The sequence below is a fragment of the Taudactylus pleione genome, unplaced genomic scaffold (assembly GCF_031769625.1).
Source record: "Taudactylus pleione unplaced genomic scaffold, aTauple2 ptg000065l, whole genome shotgun sequence".
NCBI lineage: Eukaryota > Metazoa > Chordata > Amphibia > Anura > Myobatrachidae > Taudactylus > Taudactylus pleione.
This window is the reverse complement of record NW_028284467.1, coordinates 15,192,677-15,207,059: the sequence shown is the minus strand read 5'-3', so window position 1 is coordinate 15,207,059 and position 14,383 is coordinate 15,192,677. Positions and strand designations below refer to the sequence as shown.

At 41.9% G+C, this 14,383-nt stretch overlaps 1 protein-coding gene across 1 annotated transcript in view; it reads right to left on the bottom strand.

Moving 5' to 3' along the window:
• VDR (vitamin D receptor) overlaps nucleotides 1–14,383 on the bottom strand; it is a 165,700-nt gene that overhangs the window by 16,272 nt on the left and 135,045 nt on the right. The window contains exons 4-5 of the mRNA XM_088466400.1: nucleotides 10,983–11,167; nucleotides 7,938–8,037 (exon numbers count right to left, since the gene is read on the bottom strand). Of these exons, the coding sequence (XP_088322526.1) occupies nucleotides 7,938–8,037; nucleotides 10,983–11,167 (285 nt within the window). The remainder of the gene's footprint in view (nucleotides 1–7,937; nucleotides 8,038–10,982; nucleotides 11,168–14,383) is intronic.

Sequence of the window (14,383 nt, the reverse complement as noted above, 5' to 3'; positions counted from 1 at the left end):
TAAAATTCGATGGAGGTAATTAGGTTTAGAACTTGCATGGAGTTCTACCTAATTACAGGAGGAATTAATCATTCCTCCTCTCCATAACTATCTATTCAGAAAAGCTGTCATTTCTGCGTTGACAGCTTTTCGGGAAATAGATAGTTTTCCCTCTGTACAATAACTTACCGCAGCTGGAATCCGTGCTGCTGCGCATGCGCTGTTACATTCGTAAACCCAGCGCATGCGCAGCACTACTTAGAGCTGCGGTAATTTTGTGTATATGTAATTTTGTGTATATATATATATATATTTTTTCTAATCTTTATTGTGTTCTGCTGGGAGAACACAGTGTCCGACCAGCCTCCAGAGCCAGAGGACGCACCAGAACGCCGGAGGGAGACGTCGGGGGACCTGTCCAGCTGGAAGCAGGTAAGTTTCACCTGCTATTCGCCACCTCACAGTGGCGGATAGTACCTCCATCAAATTCTGAAAATTTTTTCGGAATTTGATGAATACCATAATTTCCACATCCCCATACTAATGTATGGGGAGTGTGAAAATTAACGCAGGGGAACTTAACCAGGAGTTATCAGTGATATCTCCTGCGTTAAGATACTTCATGAATACTAAAATAACGTTATTTAAGGAAAATGTCCTTAAAAACGTTAATTTAGTGTTGATGAATAGGCCTCAAGGTCTTGGATGGATCATGGGTTAAGCTTATTTTAAACCAATTAAATGTTAAGAAATACAAGTTCATTAGGGATATATTCTCCAAAATAAATATATTTTATAAAACCAAACTTTTAGTGTAACACCTAAGACCCATACATCTAAAATAAATCATTAATTAGTATGCAGGACACATACGTTTCAACAGCAAGAAACAGGAATATTAACATTAAAATAAAAAAGATTTTCTAATATATATATATACACACACACGCTCGTTTTCTACCTTCTAATGGTTACTAAGCACTTGTACACTACGATTCAGTGTGGGAAATGTACAAACTGATTCTTTATGGTTTCTCGGAACCGCAAACAGAAAATCTTGACAATATTTTGATAAAGCAGGAAACAACATATAGACTAATAGAGTTTAGGCAATGTACTGTAAGTTGTTATCAAGCTAACATAATAAAATCCCATTGGTAAAGCTTATGTTACTATGCACTTTTCAACATATGGTGTGGCAGACGTGCAATCTGTAGACCATCAAGAAACACATTTAGCGTACTATTCAATATACTATAAATATTAATTGCAAAGACATTAATTAATTTGCTCTAATACTAGATTATTAGGGGTATATTAACTAAAGTGCGGGTTTTTAGAAGTGGTGACGTTACCAATAGCAACCAGCCAGATTCTAGCTATTATCTTCTAGAAGGTGCTAGATAAATGATAAGTAGAACCTGATTGGATGCTATGAGCAACATCTCTACTTCTAAAAACCATCACTTTAGTAAATATACCCCTTAGAGTGTGGGAAATGCACAGGGTGATTTTTTTTTATTTTTTTTTCCGTCTCTCAGACATTGCAAACAGAAAAAACAAGACCAATCTTGATCAGGGCATAACATACAGGGTTATGGAATTTATGTAATGTACTGTAAGTCAATGGTAGAAGTATAAGTCACATATTGTAGCAATAAAACTCCATTAACTATTCAATATACTGTATATGATATTGCATTGGCTGATACTATACATTATTAATAATTTCTATTTTATTTCATCTCCAATGCTTTCTTTTCACAGGCGGTTTTCTTAACATTTGTACTAGAGATGAGCGGTTCGGATTCTGTGGAATCCGAACCGCTCCGAACATAGGGGATCCGAGTCCACCCGAACCCTGTTCGGGTGTTCCCCGCCTGACTCGGATCCCCATTCGGGGCCGAACGGCGGCCGCCTAATGTCGGATTCTCACTAGAGAATCCGACATCAAGGCTCCTCGAGTGTAGGGCAGAACGCTATGATAGCGCTCTGCCCTACACAGATCAAACACACAGCCGCCAGCGGCAGCTGTGTGCTTGTTACAGCAGCCAATGAGAGTCACACAGACTCTCATTGGCTGCTGCACGAAGGAGCCGGCTGGAGCTCACTCATGAGCTCCGTTTTCCGGCTCCCTCCTCGTCACGTGGCAGCAGAGCGGACGGCGGCTGGAACGGGGATACAGGTAAGTTCTTTTTTGTGTGTGTGTATGGGGGCCTGCTAGTGGAGGGGCCTACTACTAGGGGGGGGGGCATACTACAGGGGGCCTGCTACTGGGGGGCCCTACTACTGTGGGGGCATACTACTGGGGGCCTGCTACTGGGGGGGGCATACTACAGGGAGCCTGCTACTGGGGGGCCTACTACTGGGGGGGCATATTACAGGGGGCCTACTACTGAGGGGGCATACTACAGGGGGGCCTACTACTGGGGCCTGCTACTGGGGAGCATACTACTGGGGGCCTGCTAATGGGGGGCATACTACTACTGGGGGCACTGCATAGGGGGCCCTACTACTAAGGGGACACCACTGCTGGGGGCATTGTGTAAGGGACACTATTGCTGTGGGCATTGTATAAGTGGCACTACTACTGTGGGCATTGTATAAGGGGCATTACCACTGTGGGCTTTGTGTATAAGGGTCACTACCGTGGGCATTGTGTAAAAGGGGCACTACTGTGGGCATTGTGTAAAAGGGGCACTACTGTGGGCAATAACATAAATAAGAGAAACTACTTTATGGTGTAATGTGAATCAGGGGCACTATGTGTGGTGTAATGTGAATAAGATTGCGCACTGTGACTCCTAGGGCCGTAGCCCACTTTGTAAACAAGTACTGTGATTCTGCTGGCCGTACCCCACTGGGTGGGTGCACTACTTTTCATTTCTGCCACTGCTGTGTGGCAATGTGTCATAGATGTGCTTTATACTGTGGTGTCTGTGTCGTTGTGCTGCTGCTTTGTCGCTTGGTAACCAGTCAGCTCACTGCAACCTTTGGCCAATAATATTGAAAACAATATTATAAACTGTGAGGTGGTCTAAATTGACTGTTATTGAGGTTAATAATACTCTAGGAAGAAAAAAAAAAAAAAAAAGACCAATTTATGTGATTTTAGTTTTTTTTGTCAATTTTTGTAAAAAAATCTCCAAATCCAAATCAAAAGCCAGTCACCGCAGTTTGGCAAATCCAAAGACGGATGACGAATTAGAACCAAATCCAAATCCAGCAAAAATGTTCCAGCGCACATCCCTAATTTGTACCTTGCGCAAAGCAGATACAACATAGAATTTATTTTTTTCAGTTTGCAAGTTAAAAAAAAGTTAAATATTTTTTGGAACATTTGTAAAATTCCAGTGTGCAGATTGTGGTTCTAATGACAGAACCATGCCACTACAGGCTCCACATTGTGGTTCTAATGACAGAACCATGCCACTACAGGCTCCACATTGTGGTTCTACTGACAGAACCATGCCACTACAGGCTCCACATTGTGGTTCTAATGACAGAACCATGCCACTACAGGCTCCACATTGTGGTTCTAATGACAGAACCATGCCACTACAGGCTCCACATTGTGGCTCTAATGACAGAACCATGCCACTACAGGCTCCACATTGTGGTTCTAATGACAGAACCATGCCACTACAGGCTCCACATTGTGGTTTTACTGACAGAACCATGCCACTACAGGCTCCACATTGTGGTTCTAATGACAGAACCATGCCACTACAGGCTCCACCTTGTGCTTCTAATGACAGAACCATGCCACTACAGGCTCCACATTGGTCAGCTCCACTTCTTCTCTGAACATTTAGGGACATGTATAAAACTGGCACACTGTAAACAAAACCAAAATGTTTCCATGTTTAGCAGAATATCACCTAATTATACATGTAGGGCCTTATTCAGAGCTGTAAGTCAACCAAATCACAAAATTCATGTACAAGAACAATGGGCATCATTGCAGTCTATTCAGAGTTGGTGGCACACGCATGTCTGTGGCAGCGGCTTCCTCCCCTTGACATACCTTGGTTCTGATGTGGCTTTAGTATGACTCTGGGATTGGTTTCATAGCAAGTTCAGAAATTGCTTACACAATGTGGACGCACTATTATTAATGGCCGGATAGCGCAACTATTAACTACCCAACTGGCTTGATTCATGTAAAAGTATATGCAAATATGACACCACTTAAAAATATACTTGCAGGCTTCCCCTTCCCCAATGGAGTATGAATTATCCTTTGTGTAAAACAAATGTGCACGGCAGTGTGGTGCGACTGTTAAAACACTGTAATTTGAAGTTTTTTTGCATAAATGGATGCGTATCCACGCACTCAGTCATCATCATCTGGGGTTCATGGCCAGATCTTGGAGCCATGGCAATGTCTCTTCTAAAAGTAAAATACTATATGCTGCAAAGGGGGACAATGTCCTTATCAGCAGCTGACCCTGGCCCTTCCAAAAAGCTCGGCCCCTGGTAATCAGTAACTGCCCCCTTCCCCCCCACTCAGCACCCCTGCACACTGCTTGATACACCTCCCTCAGAGTTTCCTTACCTTTGGACTTTGTGTGTTGCTATGAAGGGCAGCCCTCTGGCCCCATGCACTACCCAACACCAAGGCAAGGTAAGAGATGATTGAATACAAAAACAGAGGAGACCTCAATGTGAAGTTATAAAACTGTAACATTACACCACAAAAATGATAAGCAATGGCGTATTTACGGTATATGGATGGCCAAGTATTCCATAAAGATAGTGCCTTCTTGCAGCCACAGAGTGAAAGAGCCTTTTGTCGTGTTTTTCACGTGAGTGAAATGTGATATGCGATTACACAGAACTGAACCAATAAATTAGAAGTCCAGTTGGAACAAAAATTCTCTGGTGAATTCAAGTTTTGCAACTAACGGCCTTATGCATATGACAAACACATTTGCACCTCTTTCTGGCTGCAAGTTGCACATTTTTTTTTTTTAATTCTCATGCACCAATTTCCAGTATCAGTGTCACTTTCATGTGTTCATACGACTCGCAACTGTGTACAACTAATAGGCGGAAATGGACATGCAGACAGTGGGTGTGCAGACATGGCCAAAGTGAGAGCATAAGTTGGGCATGTAGTTGTGAACAGGGGAACTGATAGGAGAGGGAGCGGGTACTCCTTATGCGGGCCAGTTAAAAGGTATAACAGTCTCCCTGGACCTCTGCACTGATCACCCCTCGCCACTCCCCTCCTCCTGGAGCTGCCCTATGTTCACAGCCGGAATACGGGTCACTGGGATTGAAATTAGTAAGGGAGGAGCAGTGACCAGTGCTGTGTCCATGTGGCCAGAGCCACGTGAGTGTGCTGGCACATACACATACTTACCAACTCTCTCTGAATGTCAGGGAGAGTCCCTGAAATAGCCGCGATCTCCCTGGCTCCCTGAAGAGTCCAGCAATCTCCCCGATTGCACCGTACCCCCATTATGTAGCTTTTACATACTTGGAAAAAAAGAAATCAGCGATATATACATTGAAATTTGATCATCAGTGCCATTTCCCTGCATTGGTTATAAGGCACAATGGGGTAGATGTATTATAGCGGCACTTAACGTGCCGCAATAACGCTTCCCGCTTCACCTCGGCAAAGCAGGAAGCACTACCGATGAGATGTATGAACATCTCATCGGCCGGAGAGGGGGATCGTTAACTCTCCCCACCGGCGCTACCCGCTATAGACCACAGAAAATCAGCCTAGTGCTGAGGTGCTGTGTGTCAATCCCGGCCTATTCCGCTGAGCATGCGCGGGATCTCGCAAGTAGCAAGAGTTCCCTGCGCGCAGCCTGGAGCCGGCAGCCGCCGCAGCAGGGACAGCGCTGTCCCCGCTGTGGGGATAGGGCAGCGGCAGGCTGCATTTGTCGATAGCGACAGCAACAGCGGGCCGAACGGTCAGGCGATCTGACTGTTCATACATGGCCCAGGCTATCGGTGCTGCTATCTTGTAGATGTCATTATCGGCTGTACTATCTTGTAGATAGCAGCGCCGATAATGACAGGGGCGCTCATTTACCGCCAAACCCCCGATCATACATCGGGTAGAAGCGGTATCAGCGCATATAACGTGCGCTGATACGGCTTCTGAGCTTCTTACATCTCCCCCATGATCCCTATTGCTACATGCACTTTCAAATAAGGTTTCTCGTGGCCACTTATATGCGCCAAACTATAACTTATATGCGCCAAACTATGTAACTTATATGCGCCAAACTATGTAACTTATGTGCACCAAACTATATGCGCCAAACTATTAGAAAAAAGAATATGGATATATTCCCGCACCAGTCACTCACTTAATCCTAAAATTGTACAAGTGGTGTTATGGAGATATTTTGTCATATTATGGAGGTAATTACCTATTATCTTCAAATGAATCCTGTTATTATTCAGGAGTGCCACCAATGCCCCTAATTATAAATGGTTCTAAGTAAAAGAGAGAAGAAAAAGGAAAAAGGGGATAGGTGCACCAAGGAAAGAAACCCCTTTTTCCCTTTTCTTCCCTCTTTTATTATGTGCCAAACTATGTAACTTTTTTGGGTCCTTGTATACATTTGGATTAAGTCAATTTTATGACACACCTCTTAGGTTGCGGAGTACAAGCCCACTTTAACACCATGCACATAGGTGCTGCTTTCACAATCTTCCTGAAATGCTTTTTCAAAAAGTAGGCAAGTATGGGCAGGCAGCTGGTGGTCATCATGCTGCTATGAGGAGGATGATGAGCCTTTTATGTGGAGGCCTATTACTGCAGCTCCATCCACCCGATTGTAAATATCTGGTTCTGCCCGTGTTTGGTGGGGGTGTGGCACGCCTCCTGAATTTTGCCATGCCACCTGGATTTGTGCTCCTGGAATCCCTGACTCTCTGCACTTGCTTCTTTAGTCAACAAGGAGCTGTGTTGTGTAGGATGCTCTGCAGGCAGCTTTCTGACAGCCCCTGCACCACCAGAGACCAGCGATACCTGTAATATCACAGTATTCTAATTCTATCACAGCTGCCAATTTGTGCGCAGCGGCGGTGTGAAAATATGCGAATGTTGCAGCTGCCGGGATTTGTACAGAGACACCCACCAGCAGCTTTGCAAATCCAAATCGACTGCGTACAAAGATGCAGCTCAGTCGCAGATCAGTCATTATCGGACTTCTGAGTAACCCAATGGTCGCGCAGAATGGTCGCAGGAACTGAGATGCTGGAGCCATTTTCACAGTCTATGGGATCGCAGTCACAGGCAGAGACACACCTACATTTGAGACACCACCTCCCCGTTGCCGCCTACAAACGGCCCCTGCATGTCAATCAATTTACAAATAATCCTCTCTGTGAGTGATAACTAAAATGAAACTTGCCACATGTGCTCTACATCTCATACGTACAGCTGTGTCCTCTTGCATCTTTGCTGGGCAAATCGCATCACGCATGGTGCGGGACGTGCACCCGTGAGCGCATGGTGCGGTCAGAGTGAGCGCCATAGCGTACCATAGCGTATGTTGCTGTGGGTAATCGCATGGTGCGATGCGTGCACACGTTTGTAGCGCGATCGTCAAGGCTGTAAGAGGACACATATGTATGTGCAGATTACTGATAATTGATCAAACTCCATAAACAACGTAAATATCGGCATTGCTACTTTGTCAAACTAAGTGTATACTAATGACCAACAGGCAAACTGGCCATTACATTTAGCAGAGGATGAAGGGATTTTTCAGGTATTTGCATCACCAACACATAAATGACATTTACAAATTTAGTCTGTCATTTACCCAGTGCCCACGAACTTCCGATCCTCAATAAACTGTTTAGAACTGCTCATCACAGTGACTTCAGAAGAATACAATGGTTGCTCATCTCGGTGTATAGCATGCTACGTAATATACATTTACTTTCCCAAAGTCAGCAGATTTTTACAATCATATCTGTACCTGGAGAGGAGTTGAAAGCATCAGAGTCGGAAGAATAGCTCTGTGTTTGAGCAGATGAGGATCTTGTGATTCTTCTATTCACATTTTCTCTGACTGGTGGCTGTGCAAAAAAAATAAAAATATAATAAATTAAAATGTAAACATGCTCCAGATAAATAAAAAATATTCCACAATTTGTATTAAGTAAAAAAAAAAAAAAACAACTACATTACTAAGCACAATTACATAGATAAAGTAAAAACAAACAAACATAAAAAAACAGTATCTAGATAAGCAATAAAGATACTACACAGTTAATACTTCCCAGCTTCCAGGAAATTTACTAAAATAGTCTTTACAAAAGGAAGTTACTGACAGAGATCCAAGCATAGCCCATATAACTCCATTAATACTGGACATTTAAGGGTTCTAGTTCTAAATTGATCTAATGAAATGGCACAGGGATAACATGAAGGTGAAACTGGAAAACTGTATAATACCCCCCAGAATAGCAAAATTCCCGGGTCAAGCATTTGGACGCAGTGATTTGCTGATCAACACAGGTCCTTTTTCTGTGTGAAAAGGTCAACCAGAGTAGTAATCCTGGGAATATCGACCCGGGTTGATCCTCAAATTACTGGGTCCAAATGCTTTGCTTTTCTGTGTGAAGGGGGGTACACACTGGGATTGGCAAAGAAACCCTGTGCATCAAATGCCAGGGTTTTGGGGTTATTGTCTGCGTGGAAGCGGTAATAGAGTGGTAAATGGCCACAGTCCCAATAGTCACAGTTCTGGTGGGAATATTCAGATACTCTGATCAAATGAAGCTTGTACCATCTGGAAATGGGAGTAGTTATAGGATGTCAGGAGATCATATTGTGGTATAAAATGTAGGGACGTGCAAGGACCTAAGGACTTAAGAGCCTGATTCAGAGATTTTACGGTTATACAAATGCAACTGCATACTCTCACAGATCACAGTTGCTAAAATATGCTAATGCCTTTCAAAGCATAACGGAGTATAGGGTCGCCCACTGTCACCTTCTCTATCCATAGGGCGTAAGCATCGGTACTGTCGACGCACATCAGGCAGTCACACAACATGTAAGTCATGTCTAATCTGCCGTAAACACTGCAGCTCACAAGACGTGCAGAGAGCTCTTATACTCCGAAGGCAATTGCAATGGCTAATTTATGCACGCCCATGAAATGGTCATTTAAATGGTCAGACACACCAGCATTTTTCTAACCAGATTACCTCCCACCCGTTACCACCCCCAAATGCTGACTACCTGTCACTCTGTTTGCGAGTGGTTCCTGTGTATGAGAGTAATAGCAATGGAATCGCTGTGTGTGCAAAAAACGCTTTTTCTGCGAAAATATCGGCATTGCGTCAGTTTCTGAATCAGGCCCTTCATTCATTACTTCGACTACAAAGATCATCTACTTTTTTCAAATGTTTAGAGAAATAAAATGATGTGAGCATGGCATTTCCTTGTTAGCATGGCCTGGAGTGTCAGCACATCAGGTTACTCATGTAGTGTCTCCTATAGAGTTGGATGTCAGCCAACAGAACTTCAGGCCTGGTGCCAACTCTTGCAACTCCCAGTTTCCCATTAACTTGTGTTGTTTTGACTGTAGTAGTGTGACAGCAAGTCCATTTTCATTAGAAAGTGAAATTTTTGAATTTAGCATATTTTCTATATTTAGCCTTAAGGATACAATTATATAATAAGCTACACTCTATTGTAAGTTACAAAGATATTAAAAGTCCCCATTTTAGAGTGGGTATGTTATTGTGTAAAACACATATTGTTATTTAAAGATCATCATACTACAGACAGTCAGGATTATGCAATGACTAAATCCACCAAACTGTATGTCCTGAACTTTAATGACTAAGAACAGATCTGGGTGTGGGGTTTGCAGATCTAGTTTATATACCTACAGTACGTGCTCCACATAGAAAAAACCCCCACAGCTTATACTGATGACGAATGTTATTAGTTACATCCATTTATGTAAATAATATGGTAAAAGGCTGCAGGAAGAACTCCATAGGCACAAGGTGGTGTAATCTATTGGGCGTATTTTATGACATAAACTAAGATTAGTCATTCCACCACAGGAATTCATCTTTTTAATCATCTCAAGTTAAATGTGATTTTGTCCTTCATTACATTCTTTAACTGATAGGAAAGGTAATCAGTGTTCAAATGAGGTTCCTGAAAGTGTGTTTGTTAAGACAGAAAACAACCAAGCTGGCACAATGTCAGTGTCCGTACATGGGTGTGACTCATTCATAGGACTGCTTATGATCACAACTTAGCAGAGTCAGAAAAAAACATCATCAGTAATCTGGGATGGTATAAAAACAATGGTGTTATTTTCATTAGAAGTAAATGCCGCCCAATTTTTTTCTAAATTCATATCACACAATTGATTTTCTGGTGATTTGTAAATCATTATTACTAATTTTTTTGATGCCTTCAGGCCCCCATACATGGCACGATTTTTTACAGGATATGGCCGTTTTCGATGGATCGTAATGACCAATTGTATAAAAAGTGGTGTTTTCATACACAATTACGATGCGCGTCCCCGGCGTTGTGTATAGTCACCGTAGATCAAATGGTTTTGCAGAAATATTTAGACAGATCGTGTAAGATGTGACACATCGTTCACACTTTTGCTGATGTACGATGTCCCTGGCCACTCCCCTCCTCCATTGGAGGAGGAGATGAATTGTGTGGTTATTTGCTGCATATGATATATCAAACGATTTGCTATCATTTAAGATACATTCAATCTTATGGTCGTTTGTACAATCGTTCCTTTTCTTTACACAAATCGTACAGAATGTCAAGGCATTTTCAAGGGAAATCGTATGCGAGACAGGATCTTATACAAATCGCACCGTTTATGGGGGCCTTTAGGACTGCGGGTCATTGAGCAATTTGATAATTAATTTTCACGTTATGCGTTTTCATACAGGTTTTCCCAAACATGCATTGCACAACACAAGCACAGAATGAATAAATATACCACAATAATTAATATCATTACCCTGAACTGAGTAAAATCTGAGTAGGTTGGGTCGAAGGTTTTACGATGTGCTTCCAATAAAACGTCAACAATTTTTTGTTGCTCATCTGTTAATTTGGGTCTTTGAGACTCTTTCAGTGCTTCTTCTTCTTTACGTTTCATTATCATATCCCTCTTCCTCTGAACCTCTGCATCTGTTAGAATAACTGAAGAAAAAAAACATCATATAATAATCGTATAATTAATAGAGTATTTATATAACATTTCTGCACCAGGGATCAGCTTTTTCCTATATAATTAACAATAATTATAAAATGTTGACACTTTCCAAAGTACATAAAATATCTAATTATGGTATCACATTGCACCAGATCTATTAGAGCAGGGGTTCCCAACCATGGTCCTCCATGCACACTAACAGTCTGGGTATTTGGGATAGCCATACTTCAGCAAAAGTGACAATTAGTGCCTCAGTTATTTTGATTTAACCATCTGTGCACAATCATGGATATCACTAAAACCAGGACTGTTAGTGATTCCCAACCTCGGTCCTCAAGGCACACTATTAGATTCTTCCTTCCTATTCCAGAGTACTCCACACTATTGAATGTTTAGCCATTTTAGAATGGCAAAGACGCAGCACTCCCACATATAACCAGGAGTGCTGGTTGAGAGAATGAGCACAATTCTGACAAACCTCCCTCTCTCTCCATCTCTGAGGACAGCACTCTGCAATTTTCTATTCCTCACGTGCTCCGTATGGGTTACGGAAACCAATCCTGCCGCATTTTCTTAAATCCCGGGATTCGGGACTGAAAAAAATCTCAATACTGGGATTAAGTTGATCAATGAAAATAGGCCCCCAGCCCCACAGGAGAAAAAAAACAAACAAAAAAAAACTTTCTTGGTCCCCAGGCCCCAGCCAGCTCCATCATGGCCCCCATATCCAGGATAGATATATATAACTATAAGTCATACAAGCACAACTTTATCATCATCATCATGGATGGAAATGGAATACTGTATATAAAATGACAGGATGGAAATGGAATAATATAAAAAACTTTATGTCCTCCCCAGCCAGCCCAACCCTCACCCCTAGCCCACACTGAGAAGAACATGTATGTCTGTGTGTGTGACACCCTCCTCCAGAAAAACAATTAGGCTGTTCAATGCTAAAATCAAATGTATCCAAAATTAGCTAATACAATATAAATATATATACAGGGTGGTCCATAAGTATGGAAATACCCTTAAATATTAATCCAGTGTCGACACATATGATATGGGAAAAACCTTTTAGGGTATGTCACCAGTATGGCGACCATCTTGAAATTGGCCATCTTGGATGGAAATTGTTTAATTGAGAATTTTATATAAGAAAAACAATGGTTTTCTTTGTTTTAACGTATCTAGATTCATTCGGCACTGGACTTCAATGGAGTGAACGCTATATCCTGCACTCACATCCATATAAATTCAACATTGGAGTGCACTCCAACCAATCCAATCCTTTTGTTCAGATAGTAGGCAATAACAAAAGTTCAAAAGGAGGCACTCACCAGGAAGACATAGCAATTCACCTGATTTATGCCATGTTTATGGCAGCATATAAGCAAAAGGTCATGGCAGCATAATAGCGACGTTTCGGTCACAACCGGACCTTTCTCAAGCCAGCAGCCTGTCACACCAACCTTCCAAGGTACAACAAGTACAATCGCAGCTATATATATATATATATATATTTGTTATTTTACTATATATTTAATCTAGGTAGGTAAAAAGTGTATAAAAAAAAGATTTAAAAAAAGCAGGGCATGTGGCAAAGATCAGTAAAATGGTTCTTTACACAGTTGTTTGTTCATAAATACAAGCTTAATTTGTAGTTTCACTTAAATTAATAATTGACCACAGTTGATCATCATAATCACTACAGTACCTTTTAAACATGACTATTTGGCAAAGGGAAATACCTTATATCTATTTTTAGCTTGGTTAGATTAGTATTCTTTAATAACTTTGGTTCTTTTATAGGGGAGTTTACAAATTAACTCGCTCACAGATGTGTCCTCATATAACTATCCTTTTTGAGCCATATGGTGCGAGATGCCTGGTGCAATTCCTGTGCCGTTTTCCCACAATTTTGCATCTCAGGGCCTGATTCAGCACAGAACGGAATTGCATAGCTGCATGCGAGCAGCTTTGCAATTCAGTCCTTACAATTATGGTAATGCAGAAGGTGGCGTCATGTCTCCTGCATGCATTATTCCCAACCATCGGGAATCTGCGTTCAGTGCGCACTGCTGAATAAGGCCCTCAGTTTGCATAGGTACTTAGGATGCTATTTGGTCAGAAAGGCATTGGTATAAAGTGGTAGATAAAGCATCACGATGCATGGTGAAGGATACTCGTATCGGACCTGACTTTTGCTTTGTTACACAAACTGCTTATGGCTCTGGCTATGACTAAGATGGTGCTGTTTGTTGTCTTGCCGAAGTCTTAAATATGACTGCAAAGTCAAAACCTGTATGCAATGCTGTTCATAAAACCGTGATTTTTTTTTTACCAATACAACTGGTAAGTGCTGTCCTTAATAGGAATAATATATGCAGTAGTCTGAATTTCATCTTCAGTGATTTACCAGGAGTAGCACCCCAGCATTCAGAATGGAACACAAGTGCATTATTTGTGGATATAATCATACATAGATACAGATATAATATATATAGATCGATAGACATATATATATTTTTTCCTTTTTATTTGATGACACATTTTAGCAACAGTAACAAGTTCAGTTTGTTACGTTTAAGATCCATCTTTTTAATACAGTACTACACTATGTAGACAAAAGTGATTGGACACTGACAGCATATAGATCAGCCAGATTTTATTGACGTCAGTATATTGTAGGTCCAGCTGGTGCAGTAATTACTGCAGACACCCTTCTTGACAAACTGTCCACAAGTTCCTGGACAGCAGGCGGTATGTTTTGCCATTCCACCTTAACTACAGTGACCAACTGTGACACTCAAGAAGGTCGAGTCGGCCTAGAACGCACCTGTCGCTGCAATTCATCCCAGAGGTTCACAATGGGGTTAATACTCTGAGCTGGTCAGTCCATCCAGGTTACAAAATTTTCTGTATACCAGTAGAGCATCGCCCTGGAAACATGACAGGTGGCATTGTCGTCAAGATAAAACATTTGTTGTTTTCATAGAACTGCCACAATGTAGGGAGCAAAGAGTTATCGAGAACATATCTACACTTCTCAGAGTTAGGACCTCATTCAGAGTCGGTCGTTGCGGCCGCACGGTCGTACGCCACCGATGTTCGCTAAACTGCGAATGCGTAAAATTCGCAATGCGCGTGCGCAAACTAGCTATTACGATCAGAAATTGCTCTCTCCTTCAACTTGGCCA